The sequence below is a fragment of the Lepidochelys kempii genome, chromosome 13, assembly GCF_965140265.1.
Source record: "Lepidochelys kempii isolate rLepKem1 chromosome 13, rLepKem1.hap2, whole genome shotgun sequence".
Classification (NCBI taxonomy): Eukaryota; Metazoa; Chordata; order Testudines; family Cheloniidae; genus Lepidochelys; species Lepidochelys kempii.
This window is the reverse complement of record NC_133268.1, coordinates 2,169,878-2,188,872: the sequence shown is the minus strand read 5'-3', so window position 1 is coordinate 2,188,872 and position 18,995 is coordinate 2,169,878. Positions and strand designations below refer to the sequence as shown.

The window sequence follows — 18,995 nt, the reverse complement described above, 5'->3', positions numbered from 1 at the left end:
TTATTTTCAGCCACTTGCTGGGAAAAGTAAAAAGACTTTCCGGGGGCCTGGTTGGCAGGCAGATGCCAGGAGGGTGTTGTGGGCGAAGGGAGGACTCTGGAGCTCTGCTGGGTGTTTATACTGTCCGTATAGATATGTAGATCAGCTAGAGTGAAACTGACTGTGTCCAGGGTCTCATTTGGGGGACGGCGGTGTGGGGGGATGGGTTTTCCTGTGTTCTGCTCTGTGTCGCTGTGTCTACGTGTGTTTGTGGGCACTCCGTGACGTGATCTTGTCCAGCACACATGACCTGAGACCTCCAGCCTGTCTTTCCAGCCCAGCACTTGGGGTCAGGTAGGAAGGAGGGGGTCAGGGGGGTCTCTGAGGTCCTGCTGCAGGGACTGGACATGGACCAGCCACACTCCCCTGTGAGATGGGCGTGGGCCCTGCCAGCAGATAGAAGGGTGTTGCCTGAGGTAGCCACAGCTTGCTACAGACACGCAAGAATCCCGCATTCTGTGGGCTGGCCTGTGAAATATGCACCTCCTCCCACAGGGTTGTAGTCATCTGGGAAGGGCTTGGAGGCCGGCGTGTCGCCATGTGGGAAACCGACTTTGGCTCAGCAGTGACCTAGAGGTGGTCGCTGGCTCCTTGGGCTGGTGGGGGGTGGGAGCCCTGCAGGGAGGGCTGTGAGGAAAGGGCAGGTTTTTCTGTGCACCGAGCCATGGACGTTGGACCCTCTGGAGGAACCTTCCCAGAGCAAGCGCTGGGAACGGGAAGCCCACTGATAAAAGGGCCAGTTTTCTATGCACTCCAGCCACGGTATCCTCACCGTCTCCGCTGCTATCGGGAGAGGGGGAACGCTCCCTAGCCCCTGCAATAACCTCAGAGCAGATCAGCAGCTGGGCTCCTGCAGCCAGCGCACCATGTGGCATGCCAGTGGGGATGGGGAGGCAGACCCAGGAAGGATGGCTGGGCCTGGGAGAAGGGCCCTGCAGCAGGGGAACTAACGGAGCCCCTGCGAGTCTCGTCTCTCATCTCCCGGTGGATGATCCCGCCAATGCAGCCTCTTGCCCTTCTGCCTCTAGCTGCTCATTCCTGCTGGGCAGGTGCAAGGCCATGTGTGGGCAGGGCGGGCAGAGGAAGCCTGGCCCACCTGCGCCGTCTCTAAGGCAGGGCTCCCAATAGGAAGTCCCTGAGCGTTCTCTGGCTAGCGCCTGAGGAGCCTTGGTAGTCCGGTCGCCTCCCCACCCACCCAGAAACAAGCCTGTTCCCTGCAACGTCACGACTCTCATGACATTCTCAATAGGGCTGAAAAAAGACCCAAACCAAGCGGAAAAACTGACCTCAGCCGCTGGGAAATGGGCTTTCCGACATTCTCCTAGCTAGATCCCGTGCAAGGCTGGCGCAGGACTGCACCCCAACAACACCGTAACCATGGCAACTCCCGGAACGGGCCCTTCCGTGAGCGGAGGCGTGGGTGCCAGCTTGAAATCTGGAGCCAGAGGTGGATTTTGAACACCCCCGCCCCTTCCCCTCAAAATCCCAAACCAAGATTTTGGTCCAGCCAAAGGGACACCTGCAAAATGTGGGTCTAGGGTCAGGTTTGGATTCTGCCTCCTGCTTTAAGAGCAGGGGGAGCTTGGTTCAGATTAGGGACTGGGTTCTGCCCACTAAATGACACAGACCCCACTGGTGCCGGGGGTCAGAGCAGGGAGGGAGGGTGCTGAATCCTAGCCCTCTCCCCCCCAGAATTCAGGGAGCTGGAGCTGGGGTTTACCAGGGTCCAGCTCTAGTTTTAAACAGCCAGTGGGAACAAAGCGCCCACTCTGGTTACGGATTTGTTGGGAGCACTAGCCACGTGGCTGGTTGGTTTGCTGGCTAGTTCCCCTCGCCCGGCACAGATCTCTCAGAGCTGTTTGTTTCTCCCTTCTCCTTCTCATCCAGCATCTGGAAAAACTTCCATCATGTACTGTAAATACTCTGTGTGCCACCTTCTTCTTACTTCCCTTGGGAGGCGGGCAGGGCCAGGGGTGGGGGGGAAGGAGACCGAGGTTCTGTACTAAGACTTTTTTGTATACCACAAACTTTTTGTATATTTTTAATTTTGCTGCAACATGAGATATTAAATTCCTTTCAATACACCTGGCCTGCGGGCCTTTCTTTGCTCTGTCCTCATTCCCCTCTAGGGGTGCCAATTCCTGCAGGAGCCTGATGTGTGCAACGCAGTGGGCTCAGTGGCGCTGTGCTTCCGCTGAGCTGGGAGAACCAGACGTGGAGCCCACCAGGGACCTCCTAGCAATGCACCTCGGCAGCCCTGTGGCAGGGCAGAGGCCAGGTTACTGCACACCACAGCTAGGAGCAGGTCTCCCACAGGGCAGAGCAGCAGAGGCTGGCAGCAGAGTTGGTGCTGAGACTTTGCATCGCTTGGTTGTGGCTGAGTTGGGATTGTCTGTTGGCCAGAGCACGAGGACGGGGAGCCAGGACTCCTGGGTTCTGTTTCCAGCTCTGCCACTAACTCGGGGGAGTTGCCTCAATTTCCCCAGTTGTAAAATGGAGATAATGACTCTGCCGTCCCTCTCGAGGGGTGGCACTAATTCACTGAGGCGGGTGACGCACTTTGAGACCATCAGGGAGGGAGCTGTGTAAGAGCGGAGTGTTATTCTGAGTGGGTTGGTGGGACAGGGCAGCAAGGAGGCTGTGATCCCCTCCCACATAGCTCATAGACCAGCCGGGAGAGGGAGGGATACATGCTCTGCCATGCAGTAATGTAGCCAATGCAGAGCTGGACTGTTGTGTAGCGAGCGTTCATATTTCCATAGCCTGTCTCCTGGGGGCAGACTGCGCTGGGTCCAGACACAGTAAAAGGAATCCAGGAGGCAGGAGCCCCCCCCGGAAGGGAGGTTACGATACCCACAGCAGATGCTGATCAGCTCCCGCAAGAGGCTCCTGCATGATGCCAGCTCCCTTCTGCTCCTGCCACTCACTATGTGGCTGGGTATTTGGCATCAGGGACATTGCAGGAAACAGAAGCCCGGGTGGGGCTTGGTAACTATGTGAGGCACATGGGAGCATCCTTGGAGACACTCCACTGCCTGAATGCACCACGCAGGAAATGGAACACACCCACTCCGGGGCAAACCCAACCAAGGAGATTACCTGGGGCATAAATCAGGCTGATGGGAATGCATTGCACGTGTTAGCACACTGGGAGGGTCAGGGTCATCCCTGACTTTAGTGGACCTGCCCCAGGGAGGAGATTGGCCAGGGAGAGCGGTGGTGGCTCTTTGGAGAAAACCCCCATCATGGCACCAAGTGACCTTCACCCTGGGGCTCGGGGGCTCACGCAGGAGAAAAAATGGAGTTTAGCAGCCCCCAGGAGACTCCTGACTCCAGAGATTTACAAGCTCCTGTAGGCGTCAGCTCCTGAGTGTCTGTCCCCTTCCTGTCCATCCCTTGCTGCTCGGGAAGAGGAAGTCTCTGCAGCTGCTGGGGCAGGATGCAGTGCACAGGAGGGAAGGAACATCCCTTTTAGCCTGGAATTTCTCTTCCCACCGGCTCTCCCCCACTCTAGAGCGGGGCCCAAGCCGCAGTCTGAGCTCCCCACAGGCCCCGGGGGGGTTGAGGTTTGTGCCTCATGTGCACTTCTCAAGAGCTGGGGCTCCTTAGCGATGATGATTTGGGTCCCTGCTGATAATTTATGAAGCCCCAGAGCCTTGGTGCCTCTGAGGCTTTCAGCCCCCACCATGGCTAGCATTTCAGGTCCCCTGCTCTAGTCACTGTCCCAGGGCCAGCTCTGGTTCCTGCCTAGCCCTACAACTGCATTGCATGCCCCACGTTTGCACCCAGCTGATCCTCCATCTATGCCCCAGGCCTTCTACTCTGGCACGGGAGTGAGTCACGGACAGGGGAGCCCCCGAGGAGCTGCCAGGAGCTCCTACTGTGGAGGAGATCCAGAAGAGCCTTGGAGAATGTCCCTTCGAAGACGGCACCAGCAGAACCACCGAGATCTCCTGGCTGGGTTACTAGCACCAAGAGAGGGACGGGGTGTGTGTGACAGAGAGACAGACGGACGGAGTGTGTGAGAGAGACAGACAGACGGCAACAGTGCACAAAGACAATGTGTGCTAGGCGCTGGGCAGCGGGCAAGGGGGTGGGCGTGAGTGCATTGGGAACGAGCGTTTCCCCTTGGGGTGTGAGCCGAGCCCAGCAGCCCCAGAGCCCCGTCTGCTCGGCCAGAGCTCAACTCCATGAACTTCTCCCTCCCCGGAGGGGCAGGAACTCAGCGAGTTCACATCAGAGCCGTCGCTGGTGGAGTTTCCGACACAGGAAAAAAACAAAGGAATAGCACATAGCGGAAAGAGCTGCCTTTGCCGTGACAGGAGCGGAGCAGGGACATGGAGTACGAGGCCAAGAAGGGGAAGAAGGTATGCACAGGCCGAGCTGGCTTTGCGGGGTGCAGGTGCGTGTGTGTGGCGGTTCCCAAGGGTGTCACTGCACGGGGCACTGAGTGCTGCCTGGGTGTGAGACAAAGGCCAAGTGCTCCCTTCCCTTAGGCAGCATGCAGGGTAGCAGGTGAGTGGAATTCACGGGGAGCAGGGCCTACAGGGGAGAATGGCAGCCCATGATTCCTCCCCCCACCCCCAAACCGGGCTGAAAAGAGGGACGTGGCCTAGCAGAAAGGGGCGGAGTCACCAAACAGCCTGTGCCCCACCCAGAGCAGCGTAAATTGCATTGAGCCCTTAGGCTATTCGACGTGCCAGGTGACCCCTTGGGGGTGGGGAATCAACGGTAGCATAGCCCCAGAGCCAGCCGTGCTACTGGGGTGCGGGGAGCCCCAGAGCCAGCCGTGCTGCTGGGGTGTGGGGAGCTGCATGCAGGATCCATAGGGGACTGGGCCATCTCTCCATATGTACCCAGCTGGCTATGCTCTCTGTCCTGCGTGGCCCATGGGACAAGATGGTGCACATGTGGCTCTCAGAGGCCAGCAAGGTGCTTTCCCTTCAGGGACTCTGTACAGAGGAGAATCCACAGCCTGACCCTTGGGTCTTTTATTCCCCTCTCCCCCCTGTGACTGACCCAGCACAGTTAAAGGCCCCAGGGCAGAGGCCCGGCAGAGACCAGCTGGGTTTAGAGTCCTGGCTGGGTTTTCCGCAAGGCAGGGACTGGCTGTCCATCAGTTCTGCGCCAGGAATGTAACTCAGCTGCGATTGTGAACATGGCATTCTGATCTGCTCGGCCTGCCACCTTGGCTTGGCCCAATCTCGGGGTCTGTGGGGAGAGATGCATGGCTCCATTCTTTCTGGCTGGAAATTCCAGCTCTGATTCATCCATTTCTCTCCCACTAGGGTATTTCTGGTTCATTTATCATGTCCTCGCTTCCCAGGGGTTGTACATGGCTTGTTTACTCCATCCACTGCCCTCCCCCCAATAATGGCATCCCCAAACTTCTCCATGTGCTCTTTATCCAAACCCCTCTGCCTGTCCTGTTCTGTGCAGGACAGCCGCCTTAGGCCCAGGGCCTATGTTCATTGGATTTATTTACTTGGCGCAATTACAGCCAGCCCCGGAGGGAGCTCACTCTCTGTGTCTCTAGGAATAGATTCTCTCTCTCTCTCTCTCATAGCATTTCTAACACACCCTTTACTGCACATGGTCTGGGACTCCCCTGGGGGATGCTGGCTTCCTCTCATTGTGGGATTGCTGTTGAACCCATATTACACTTGAGGGGCATATTCATGCACATATGATCCTACCAGGGTGCACAGCAAACACAAGCCCCTCTGCGGTTGGAGCGGATGAGAGATGCCAGCTTCTCAGCTCTCCTGTTTGTTCTCAGGGGTTTGTGTCTCCCATCAAGCGGCTGGTTTTCCCCAAGGCGGCTCGCAGGCAGGCGCTCAGGAGCAGTGTCTACCGGAGGCCTCTGCATTCTGTCCCTCTCTACCCCCCTGATTATCTCATAGATCCCCAAATACTGCTGCACGACTACGTGGAGAAGGAGGTGAAGGTAAGGAGGGGTGGCCGGGAGGGCCAGGCGCTATCCCAGAACCTCAGATCTTCTTGGTCGCTGGCAGGAGTGGAGGTCACAGGCCTGGCTTCCTTAACCCTGTGAGAGTTCCCCATTGCTGTGCTCCAGGGAAGGTGGATCACCTCTCACTGTAATGCACCCGCCAGGTAAACCCCAGCCATGTGAGAATCACCACCTGGTGGTTTGGAGTGAGCTCTCCCAGGGAAACAGGCTGCCACGAGACCAAACTGAATAGCTGAGCTGACTGTCTGCCCAGAAGAAGACCTGGATCCTGGTTCTTCCATCCGCCACTGGCCTCTAACTCCAGCAGGAAAACGCTCATTTGGCCTTTGGTAACTGTGGGCCCAGCGAAAACCCAGGGGAAGGATGTGCTGGGGGAGTTCTTCAAACTGTAAAGTGACCAAGGATTGCAGCTTCAGAGCTACATGCATGGCAGGGCCCTTTTGCATGTGCAGGGTGCAGAGGTGAAAGTAAGCTGGTATGGTATGGTATGGTGTACTGGCAAGAGCCAGTACACAGCTGACCATGCTGGCAGGGGGCAGCTTCCCCAGGCAGGCAATTTAAAAGGGCCCTGAGCTCCCAGCAGTGGCTGGAGGCCCTGGCCCTTTAAATTACCACCAGACCCCCAGGGCTCCCGGCTGCCCGTTGCAGCTACAGCTACCATGGAGATGTGGTGGTAATTTAAAGGTCCCTGGGCTCCCGGCTGCCACTACCACAGCTGGAGCCCCTGGCTCTTTAAATCACTGCCAGAGCCCTGGGTTAGTGGGTGGCAATTTAAAGGGCCTAGGGATTTAAAGGCTCCGCCCCTTCTACCTGAGGCCCCACCCCCCGCTCAGGACCCCGGCCCTGAGTACCGGTAAGTCCTTTAAGTTACTTTTACCCCGGCAGGGTGGGCCCCAGGCAGCTGGGAACCCTTTACTCAGAGCCTGACCCCGAGTCTCAAGGGTTCCCGGGGACACAGGGTTTAAAGTGAAAAGAAAAGGAGGACTTGTGGCACCTTAGAGACTAACCAATTTATTTGAGCATAAGCTTTCGTGAGCTACAGCTCACTTCATCGGATGCATACTGTGGAAAGTGTAGAAGATCTTTTTATACACATAAAGCATGAAAAAATACCTCCTCCTACCCCACTCTCCTGCTGGTAATAGCTTATCTAAAGTGATCACTCTCCTTACATTGTGTATGATAATCAAGGTGGGCCATTTCCAGCACAAATCCAGGGTTTAACAAGAACATCTGGGGTGGGGGGGTAGGAAAAAACAAGGGGAAATAGGTTACCTTGCATAATAACTTAGCCAGTCCTTGCCTACAGATAGCCCCCCAACCTGAAGCAAATACTCACCAGCAACCACATACCACACAACAGAACCACTAACCCAGGAACCTATCCTTGCAACAAAGCCCGTTGCCAACTGTGCCCACATATCTATTCAGGGGACACCATCACAGGGCCTAATCACATCAGCCACACTATCAGAGGCTCGTATACCTGCACATCCACCAATTTGATATATGCCATCATGTGCCAGCAATGCCCCTCTGCCATGTACATTGGTCAAACTGGACAGTCTCTACATAAAAGAATAAATGGACACAAATCAAACGTCAAGAATTATAACATTCATAAACCAGCCAGAGAACACTTTGATCTCTCTGGTCACGCGATTACAGACATGAAAGTTGCTATATTACAACAAAAAAACTTCAAATCCAGACTCTAGTGAGAAACTATTGAATTGGAATTCATTTGCAAATTGGATACAATTAACTTAGGCTTGAATAGAGACTGGGAGTGGCTAAGTCATTATGCAATGTAACCTATTTCCCCTTGTTTTTTCCTACCCCCCAACCCCAGACATTCTTGTTAAACCCTGGATTTGTGCTGGAAATGGCCCACCTTGATTATCATACACAATGTAAGGAGAGTGATCACTTTAGATAAGCTATTACCAGCAGGAGAGTGGGGTGGGAGGAGGTATTTTTTCATGCTTTATGTGTATAAAAAGATCTTCTACACTTTCCACAGTATACATCCGATGAAGTGAGCTGTAGCTCACGAAAGCTTATGCTCAAATAAATGGGTTAGTCTCTAAGGTGCCACAAGTCCTCCTTTTCTTTTTGCAAATACAGACTAACACGGCTGTTACTCTGAAACTGGTTTAAAGTGAGTTTCTTTTCCTCAGTTCAGGCAGGTCTCCATCCCACAGTTTGCAGGGTGCTCCGGTGTCTTCGGGCCAGGCCCATGGAGATGGGCATCACCGGGTGCCCGAATACACACTGCCCTTGGCCAGGACCAGCACCCAGCCCTTGTCCTTGTTTCAGGATGAAGCTGGTTGCTTCCGCTCCAGCGTTGCTGCTGCAGGTTCCCTCGCCAGGCAGGTGACCGAGAGGAGACCCCTTCCCCTTTTGTCCTGCAGGGATATAGAAATACACTGTGCGCTGTGGTGTGCAGCCCACACAGACCCTGAACGGCTTCATGCGGGCCTAAGAGGTCATGTATGCGCTCTGGCTGCACCTGCAGGGAGGGCCAGGCAGGAGTCCCAGCTGGGGAAGCAGCCAGGTGGTTACTCTAAACAGAGGATGTGCAGGGCAGAAAGGGGCTCCAGGTAAGGAAAAACTCTGGGGTCCCTCTCTGGGAAGAGATGGCAGAGAGTCCAGCAGGGTCAAGGAACAAAGCCCCCCGAGGCGAGGAGGTGGGGAGAAGAAGAGGCAGGGGGCGAGCTGGGGCCTTCCGGACCCCTGAGGAAGGGGGGAGTGGGCCAGCCCTGGGCTGTGGGATAGGTTAGGCACCGAAGGACAGTGTGACCCAGCAGAGGCAGAAGGTTTGGTTTCTGTATCGCTCCTGAAGGACTTTGGTAAGGGCTCTGCAGGGGGCTCTGGAGCCCCTCCCTTGTCCCAGACACGGCGTCTACGGCTACTGGGCGCCAGCCTGTCACCCCCAAGGCTGATCAATGCCCCTGCGCAGCAAGGGAGCAAGCGGACCCGCCAACAGAGGCCAACCAGCGAGACCGTGAGACTTGCCAAGGCCACCCGGGATGTCTGTGGCAGGGAATTGAACCCAAGTCTCCAGCTAGCGCCCTACCCACTGGGCCATCCATCCACTCTGAAGGCACATCCCTGGGACCAGAGATCCCCAGGCCCCCCGGGGCTCCCTGCAGGGCTTTCCGGACAGCAGGAATCTCCACCACCTGTCACACTCACACGAGTCACCTGCAGTATTTTTCTCTCTAGTTTTTAGGCCACCTGACCTGGGTGACGTCCTCCTTGAACCCCTCCAGCCGGGATGAGCTGCTGCAGCTCCTGGACACAGCCCGGGTAAGAGAGGGAGTCCACAGCCCGGGGAGGGAGCTGCCACCCCAACGCGCCTCCACTCAGCACCTGGGTTAGAAGGGAAGCCATGCGTAGTGTTCAGTGCCAGCTGCCAGCTTCCCCATGCTGCAGGGGGGGCAGACAGGGAGCCCGGCTCAGGCTGTTTCCATTTTGGGTACAGCTGGCTTCCTGTGGAGAGAAGGGCCAGGGTGACCTTCCTCGCAGTCGCAGCAGTGCCCCGGCAATGCCCATCCTGACTCAGAAACTGTTCTCTGTGCCGCGGCCCTGCCCAGCTGAGGAGAGCTGGGACTGCAGCAGGGTGGGCTCCCGCAGAGCAGAGCCCCAGCACTGCCCACTGGGCTGCCTCCGTTCTGCCTCTGACCATGTTCCTTTGCCCATCTGCAGCAGCTGAAGGAACTGCCCCTCCAGACAACCCCGGAGCAGGACAGCATCCTGAGCCTGTCGGCCCGCTGCCTCCTTCTCACCTGGAGAGACAATGAGGAGCTCATCCTGAGGATCCCCACCCATGAGATCGCTGCCGCTTCCTACCTGCGGGATGATGCCCTGCACCTCCTGGTGCTGAAAACAGGTGCGGAGACTCACCTGGGCCCAGCACCTGTGTGGGTTTTTCCCTGCAAACCTGTCTGCCCTCCACTGTGCATACGGGACTCCACCAGCCCGATTCCCTGCTGCTTGGGGCTGCGTGTCATCACTTGCACCCATGCCGGCAGGATGCCCGGGTGATTGTGACGAATAAGCGAGGCATGTGGTTGGTTATATCCCTAGTGAGACAAGCACAGGGAAGGGGCATGTTGGCTGGGTGCAGCTCCCTGCAGCACCCTGGGGCTCCAGGGTAATACAGAGGCATGCAGTGTCACCAGGTCCAGCCACGTCCTTAGAGAGCTCTCCTGCCTCAGGGGGTCTCCAGAGTCAGGCTCGCTGGCACAATAGATGAGCAGCCCAGCAGGGCTCTGCTTGGCCTGGCAGTTCACCCCAGACCCCCCTCTGCCTTACAGCACTTCCCCATGGCCAAGGTGGAAAGAAGCGGAGAGCAGCGACAGGCCATGCTCTGCAGTGCTCTGATGCTCCCCGCCCTGCATTTCCTGGCTGCAGTGGAGGGGCTGGTTTCTTTCCCCTCACCTGCCATATGCCAGGACCCAGTCTAAGGAGAAGAGGGTTTGGACGCGTCTAACAAAAAACCCCAGCCTCAGTCAGTAGCTGCAGCTGGGATCTCCAGGGGCAGGGGTGTCATGAACGGCTTGTCCACAGTCAGTGGCAGGGCTGCTACTAGCTGGTCAGGCGTTTGTCCCAGATGTGACCTGACTACAGAGCTTCCACCCCGAGGTAGGCACAAGAAATGGGGTCTGGCTACCCCATACTTTAATGCCCCCCTGGGCTGACTCCAGCTGTTAGCAGCTAAGGGAAGATGTGTGACCCGTGGCGCCACCTGGTGGCTGTACGTTGTAATGGTTTTAAGGTTCCATTATAGGGGCAGCCCTGCACCCTACCCTGACTTGCAGGCACCAGGGCGAATGGGGAGGCAGGAGACTCACCTCGTAAACCCCAGCGGAGGGTGTGAGGCTGGGGCAGGGAGCAGCATCCGGGTGGGTACCAATCCCCCCACAGGGTGGGAGGCGGCACCTCCTCATGCCAGCTGGGGTTGGAGCTTTCCGAGCACAGATCTCTTCTCTCGTCTATTCCAGGCCTAGGAGTTGACCCCGTTCCTGCAGGGGGCAACCTGGACATGTACCCAGGGGGCAGTCTGGAGAAAAAGCTCCCTGGAGGGGCAGCTGAGAAGAGGCAGGCTGGGATCTGCCTGGAGCCCAAGCAGCTGGGGGGCACCATGGAGCGCCGGCACACCATCTGCAGCCTGGACTGGAAGATGGCCCGGGGCGGGCAGGAGGGCAGACAGGGCGGGGGAGGCAGCCTGGAGAGGAAGCAGGCCAGTGGCAGCTGGGAGAAGAGGCACAGCAGCCGGGCGGGTGGGAGCTGGGAGCGGAGACAGACCTATAGTGGCAGCTGGGAGCGGAGGCAGCTGGGCAAGGCTGGAGGCAGCTGGGAGCGGAGACAGACCTACAGTGGCAGCTGGGAGAGGGGTAAGACCTATGGCAGCTGGGAGAGGAGGCACACAGGGAATAACCCACTGGATCCCAAGGAGCCCAGCCCTGAAGCGTATTGCAACCTCATCATCCTGGCCGTGGCCAACAGGGTAAGTAGCCAAGTGTGCTGTCCCATTGCCAACCCACCCAGCGTTTGACCCGCTCCAGATCACCATGACAGCTGTTTTCTCTCACTGGGTGCAGGATGCAGCTGAAGAATCCTGTGCCCTCATCTGCCAGGTCTTCCAGATCATCTATGGGGACCAGACCATCGAGTGCGTAGACCGGGCTGGCTTCCACTACACCTCCACCCCCGAGCGCCCCTGGCTCTCCAGCAGGAGTGAGTGCTGGGCGTGCCAGGCTTAGCGGGATGACAGGACATGGGTCCCTCCCACTGCAGGGTGTTTATCGTGGAGCTCTGAGGTGGGGAGGCCCACACGTGATGTCAGGATGGTGAGGTCCGGCAGTGTGGGGAGCTGGCAGTGCTGCGAGGGGGCGGCATTTGGGCTGGCAAAGCCCTGAGGCAAGATTCCCTGTCTCCTCCGACAGAGGGCAGAGTCTCCTCGGTTCATGGGACAGCGTGTAGCGTTGGGGATAGTGGGAGTCTGCCTGCGATGCCTTGAATTCTGGGGTGGTGCTTTAGGAGTCATTGCTGGGGCTGCGCATAGTGGATGGGAGCGGGAGGTGGTGTCCCTGGCTCCTGGGGGTGGTTAAAGAGGCAGCAGGACTCTGACATGGGGCGAGGCGAGCACCGTTGGACAGTTCCCTCATCTTGCCCCCGGGGTTTCCTTTTCCTAGGTGAGAGCTGCCGCACTGATGGGACGTATGGATACGATGCTGATTTCAGCTGCTGCAGCTCATTGTATGTCCTGCTCCCCGAATATCTGAATGACCCTCCCCCCTTATTCCTGTGTATGCTCTGTGTAGCCCTAAACAGCCGCTTCACCCCTTGTGCGAGGGACCCGGGCCCAGTGAGGGGGACTCACAGCAGACAGAGTTAGAAATAGGAGGATATATTTATCTGCCTGCATCTGTGCAAGGGGCTGGGAGCTGACAGCCAGGGCCCATAAAACAGGGAACATAAAACAAAATCTCCCCGTTCCAGAGAAAAACTGGGAAAATACAGACAAGAAACAGGAACAAGCTCAGCCTGGTCCCAGGAGTTATCCTTTCTCCGGCGGGCGGGCGAGGGGCAGCCAGGCTCCACCCGCAGCCAGCAGGGCCTGAACCCTGCCGAGAAACATCCCAGCTGGTTGTTCGTAAGGCCGATGGCGTTAGGCCCCCCTCTAGTGGCTGGTCCCTCAGGAGATACCAGCCACAAGAAGGTTTCAGAGGAGCAGCCGCGTTAGTCTGTATTCGCAAAAAGAACAGGAGGACTTGTGGCACCTTAGAGACTAACCCATTTACTAGAGCATGAGCTTTCGTGAGCTGTAGCTCATGCTCAGATAAATGGGATAGTCTCTAAGGTGCCACAAGTCCTCCTGTTCTTTCAGCCACAAGAAGCAATCCCACCACCGCCTGGAAAACGGGGTGGCAGGTGTGGGATGAGCAGGGCCAACGTTTAGAGTAGGGCTCGGACTATGCTCTGAATGAGGCTGTCTGGACAGCCCAGCTGATCGCCTTCCCCTCTGCCTGCAGCAATGGCTCCCACGAGACCTTTGAAGCGTATTACAGTGGGACGTCTTCCCCTTCCTGCCGGGAGTCGCGTGACAGCCTGGCCAGTGACCAGAGCAGCGTGGGGCTGGAGCAGCTGCAGGACTACATGATCACGGTACTCTCCTTGCTACTGCATCATGGGGGAGTCTTCATTTCCCCGGGCCTCATTCCATCTTTCCAACCCTGAGTCCTACGCATCACTGCCAGGGACCTGCAGGAGGCTGGAGCCGGTCTAACCTTGCTCTCTCTCTCTCTGCTCTGCAGCTGAGGAACAAGCTTTCCCCCCAGGAGATCCAGCAGTTTGCGTTGCTGCTCAGGGAGTACCGGATGGGAAGGTCAGTCCAGGAATACTGTTCTGATCTCCTGCAGCTCTATGGGGACAAGAGGAAGTTTCTCCTTCTGGGTAAATGGCTTGTTACTGACTGCTATCCCCACTCTGGCTTAGCTGGCTAGTGGAAACAGCATCTTGGGTGGGAGACCTGGTGGTGTCGACGGCAATTAATTTGACCTTTTCTAAGATGTGTAGAGACAGGCATCTCTCTTCAGGGAGTTGAGGTTTGTGTTCATCAGACCAGCACTGTCCAATGAGAGATGGAGCCCAACCCGAAAAGTCCAGGTCCAGACTCTGAACACTGTGATCCAGGCACTCCTGAATGCTGGATTCAGATTCTGCAAACTTGGTTTTGCTCATAACCAACCCTCCACCGCGAAAAAAGTAGGGTCCAGAAGGATGCAACGTTCTGGTTTGGGCCTATGTGTAAAGAAGGGATGGGAAAGCGAAGGCTTCAGGATATAAAGGTTCTGATCTGACGGGGGTGACTCTGCCAGCTTCAGTGGCCATCTCCTCGGTCTGCACTGATGTGAGATCAGGATCAGGCCTTTGGTTCTGAGAATACGACCCAGAATGAGGGACTGAAGGAACTACGCGTGTGGGAGGCGGCATCTCTAAAGGTGGGTGGGGGTGAGCCAGTGTCTATAAGGGTTTGGGGGGGCGGGTGAGTAGGTTTTCCAGCTGTCTAATCACACAAACTGCCTCTATCCCGCCCCTTCTCCGAGGCCCGACCCCACTCACTCCGTCCCCCCTCCCTCTGTTGCTCGCTCTCCCCCACCCTCACTTACTTTCACCAGGCTGGGACATTTGATTGGAGTGTGGGAGGGGGTGTGGCTCTAGGCTGGGGCTGAGGGGTTCGGTGTGTGGGAGGGGGCTCTGGGCTGAGCCTGGGGCAGGGTGTTGGGGTGAAGGAGGGGATACTGGGTGCAAGCTCTGGGAGGGAGTTTGAGTGCTGGATGGGGGCTCAGGGGTGGGGCAGGGTATTGGAGTGTGGGAGGGGGTGAAGGATGCAGGCTCTGGGAGGGAGTTTGTGTGCAGGAGGCGGCTCCGGGCTGGGGCAGGGACTTGGGGTGTAGGAAGGGATGCGGGCTCTCAGAGGGAGTTTGGGTGCAGGAGGGGACTCAGGGCAGGGGTTGAGGTGTAGGAGGGGGTTTGGAGTGCTGGCTCCAGGAGGGGGGGTCAGGGCTGAGGCAGAGGGTTGGGGAGCAGGAGGTGGTCCAGGGTGCAGGCTCTGGGAGGAAGTTTGGGTGGGACGGGGTGCAGGGTGCTGGCTTGGGAGGGGGCTGAGGGCTGGGGCAGGGGTTTGTGGATAAATTGGAGAGAGTCCAGCGAAGGGCAACAAAAATGATTAGGGGACTGGAACACATGACTTATGAGGAGAGGCTGAGGGAGCTGGGATTGTTTAGTCTGCAGAAGAGAAGAACGAGGGGGGATTTGATAGTTGCTTTCAACTACCTGAAAGGGGGTTCCAAAGAGGATGGCTCTAGACTGTTCTCAATGGTAGCAGATGACAGAACGAGGAGTAATGGTCTCAAGTTGCAGTGGGGGAGGTTTAGATTGGATATTAGGAAAAACTTTTTCACTAAGAGGGTGGTGAAACACTGGAATGCGTTACCTAGGGAGGTGGTAGAATCTCCTTCCTTAGAGGTTTTTAAGGTCAGGCTTGACAAAGCCCTGGCTGGGATGATTTAACTGGGAATTGGTCCTGCTTCGAGCAGGGGGTTGGACTAGATGACCTTCTGGGGTCCCTTCCAACTCTGATATTCTATGATTCTATGATTGTGGTGTGAGAGGTGGTGAGGGGTGCAGGCTCCGGCCAGGTGGCACTCACCTTGGGCAGCTCCCGTTTGGTGGTGCAGTTGGGCTAAGGCAGGCTCCCTACCTGCCCTGGCCCCGCACCGCTCCTGTAAGCGGCCGGCACATCCCTGAGGCCCCTGTCGGGGGCAGGGGGACTCTGTGCACTGCCCCTGCCTGCAGCTCCCATTGGCCGCAATTCCCAGCCAATGGAAGCTGTGGAGTCAGCACTCGGGGCGGGGTCAGCATACAGAGTCCCTCTGGCCCTCCTCTCCAGGGGCCACAGGTATGTGCCAGCCACTTACGGGAGCAGTGCGGGGCCGGGGCAGGTAGGGAGCCTGCCTTAGCCCCACTGCGCTGCCAGACTTTTAGCACCTAAAATCGCCCAGATGGGCTTCAGTAGCCTCCGGGAGATAGAGCCTGATTCCGGAAGACTCCCGGGGAAATTGGGATGGTTACCAACCCTAGGTGTGAGGTGGTGTCTATAAGGGTGGGGGAGGTAGCATCTATAAGGGCAGGGCATGTCTTTGTTAGATCTTATTTTGTGTAAGGGGTCTGGTGCGTGGAAGATGCTGTCAAGCAGTGACAGGGCCCCGTGCTTCCTATAGCTGACTGATGTGACTTTGGGAAATCTATGGGTTTCCATTCCTGCTCTGTACGATGGAGGGGACAGCCCTGCCCTCCCAGATGGGGTGTGAGGATAAATCCGTTAAGGAGTGCTAGGTGCGTGGATGCTGTGGTAAGGAGGGCCCAGGTCAGTCCTAGCGATGGACACGTGCCCGGGTCCCGCAGGGAGTCTAGCGCAGATCAGGGAATAGCAGCTGGATTTCCTGACAGCCCTTCCCCTCCTGTACCTGCTAGGCCAGCTTGTCGGTCGGGTGCTGCTTTTAGACATGCAGACCAAGGGGGTGGCCTGTGGGCTCCCCCGACCCCTCTGGCCCCTGGGAACATGAGCCCTTCCCAGGGCAGTAAGCGCCTACTGGCTCCTGGCCGACACCTCATGGCTGTGTGTCCCCTCAGGGATGCGGCCCTTCATCCCAGATCAGGACATCGGCTACTTCGAGAGCTTCCTGGAGAGCATTGGCATCCGGGAAGGGGGGATCCTGACCGACAGCTTCGGGCGGATAAAGCGCAGCATGAGCAACACCTCCGCCTCCGCCGTGCGCAGCTACGACAGCTGGTCCCTCCGCTCCGAGTCGCAATCCTTCAACCGCATGATCACGGACATCACCCATGACATCGAGGCGCTGGCTCGCGAGGAGGAGGAGGAGGAGGAAGACAACTATCTGTGAGGGACTCCCACCTCCTCCCCCAAAGGGTGCTCAGTGATTCACTCTGCGGCCGGGAGACTCCTTGAGACCCTGAAACCTCTTGGCTGAACTCAAAAGGTGCCAGCCCCCCCACGTTTCAGCTGAGCTGGGGCTGGTGCTAGCCTGCTGGCTTTTTAACCCTCACCGCTCCAGCTCTGCCTCCTCCTCTCCTCAGCGGTCTTGGACTCTGCAAGGGGCCTGATGGAGGGGGAGACTGAGCTGCTGCCACTCGCTGGACCTTGGCTTCGCACACCCCAGTGAGGCTCTGTATGCACCTTGCCACCGGTTTGAGTGGCTTGGATTGTAGCACCACTAATTCAAGGAGGGGACTGAGACCTGCCTTACCTGGCGGTGGATTTCTGGAGCAGCAATTTACTGTTAAACGTTTGGGATCAAATTCTTCTCTCGGTGAGGCCAGTCCCCCCGTCCAGGTCTGGGGAGGCTCCCCGGGGGGAACCGCGAGCAGAACTTTTCTCCCCTTCATTAACAATCATCCAGCAGGAAGAGGGCAGCCGCTGCCCTCCACAGGAACTAGCGATTCGTCAGCCTTCATGGGATTCCCGCATCAGCACCCAGGGGAGCAGAGACCCTGTGGGGCAGGCACGGGCGTGTGTTCTGAGTAATTTGGAACAGAATTAAACTCCGGGGCTGGCGCTTGTTGTGTGTTATTGCCCAAGGCACCAGTCACGCTAGGCCATCAGGGGAATCCAGTGACCCCAAGCCTGGGAAGGGAATGGCTGAGTCCCAAGCTGGGCGTGCGAGGGTGAGGAAGAGAGCCAGGGCTCCATGGTGACCCCCCTTCCAGCGAGAGGGGCGGGGTCCGGTTTTCTGTGCAGAGCACGGATGTGACAGGCCAAATCCAACACGGGGCGGGCTATAATGAACATGCTCCAGTTCATGAGGTAAGGGGGTGAGACGCTCCTGAGATCGGGGTTGCTCCCAGTTATACCAGGGCTGAGCTGGCCCCTGGAATTGCTCTCTAAGGACTGAGCTCCGGCCCTGCTCAGGGCCGTGGGTGAGGGCTGCCCCACAGAGGTGTCTTTAGAGTAGGGAGGGGTTTAAAGGAGAACCGCAGAAAGGCGATTACCAGTTAATGAGGGCCCAGGGCGGCCCACGTGGAGCCCAGCTCTGGGTGCTGAGGACAGCTGGGATTAGTGCTTCTCCTCTCAAACAGCAGCCACCTGACGGGAATGCTCCACTGCTGGCCAAGGAGGGGGTGGGGGAGTGTCTCTGTCATGGGGCCTGGGCACTCCTTCCCCCCAACTGCCCTGCTGGGATCTGCACAGCCTGACCTGACAGAATTACACCCGCTGAGAGCCAGCCCAGGCCCCGAGGGGGCGAGAGAGCAGAGCATTTGCTCCGTGAGGAGGAGCAAAGGAGCAGTTTTTGCACGGCAGTCTGCAGGTAAGCCACAAACGGGACAGGCGATGAGAGAGCAGCATATCCTGGCACGGACCATGGCCATACCCTCGCACTCCCTTGCACTCTGCCTGCCTGGGGCCGGGCCTGGTCCCTTGTGTCAGGGCATCGGCTCAATGGCAGGAGTGACGTCGGCGATGCCAGTTCAGGGGTGGGCTGGGGGAAGGGCTTGCTGCTTAGGCCCCGACGGGGTTCTTCCTTTCAATAGTCGCCGCGCTGAAGGCTTCCAGGTTAACAAGCCCTCAGCTGGTGGGACAGAGCCCACCCACAGGGCCCTGCCTGCACAGGGCCAGCAGCCCACAGCCACAGCAGTAAATGGCATCCAAAGCAAATATTCCTGTCCCAGGCCATCTGGGGAGGTGGGCATGGTCTGCACTAGGGGTGGAAGCCCTGACGCTGGGGCTTCTCTTCTCTGCCATGAGAGAGGAGTTGGTTTGTCCCTCGAGAGAGAATCTGCCAGGATAGCGACCCAGCTGTAGCAGCCTCAAGCTGGCAGGTTGAAATGGTGCATACTTGCCGCCTGCTGACCTCCTGGAGCCTAGCCAGAGGCCTGGTTGCAGGGAGCCCACAGACCTGGTGCTGGGAGGCAGTGCTGTGCAGCCCCTTGCCGTGTGGGCAGTTAGCTGTGTGCTAACCACGCTCTCCCTTTCCAAGGAACCCAGCAGCATGAGAGAGCATGTGGTTGGGGTGGGGGGAAATGCAAAGATGGGCTCAAGCAGCAAAGCCCAGAGCAAGTTTTTGAACAGTCCCTTCCCGAGCTCTGGTTCTCGTCCCACAGCATCTGCTCTCCCGCTCTGCCAGTGCAGGGCTTAATCTGTCGACCTGAACTTTGACTGCCTTGGCAGGATGACTCCTGGGTGTCTGAATCCAGGAGTCATTCAGGAGAGAAATGTGGCTATTCCAATAAGCTGCTGTGGCTTCTGTTGTTAATGCTTCAGAAAGCCACTTGAGGGCACTGTTCCCTCTCTTGGCTTGTCTGCACAAGAGCATTGCACGGGCATCATCTGAATGGATCGCTAAAGGAAGAGTTATGCCAGTATCAAAGGCTGTGGGCATGTTTGTATTGTGGT

At 57.6% G+C, this 18,995-nt stretch overlaps 1 protein-coding gene across 1 annotated transcript; it reads left to right on the top strand.

Annotated features, from left to right (window-relative positions):
* The first annotated feature begins 4,364 nt into the window (after positions 1–4,364).
* CCM2L (CCM2 like scaffold protein) lies at positions 4,365–17,131 on the top strand. Its single transcript, XM_073308838.1, has 10 exons — positions 4,365–4,406; positions 5,819–5,986; positions 9,239–9,322; positions 9,722–9,905; positions 11,020–11,525; positions 11,620–11,755; positions 12,214–12,277; positions 13,054–13,186; positions 13,336–13,474; positions 16,217–17,131. Exons 1-10 carry the CDS (start codon positions 4,377–4,379, stop codon positions 16,486–16,488), a joined length of 1,716 nt encoding a protein of 571 aa, XP_073164939.1. The 5' UTR covers positions 4,365–4,376; the 3' UTR covers positions 16,489–17,131.
* The last annotated feature ends 1,864 nt before the right edge of the window (positions 17,132–18,995 follow it).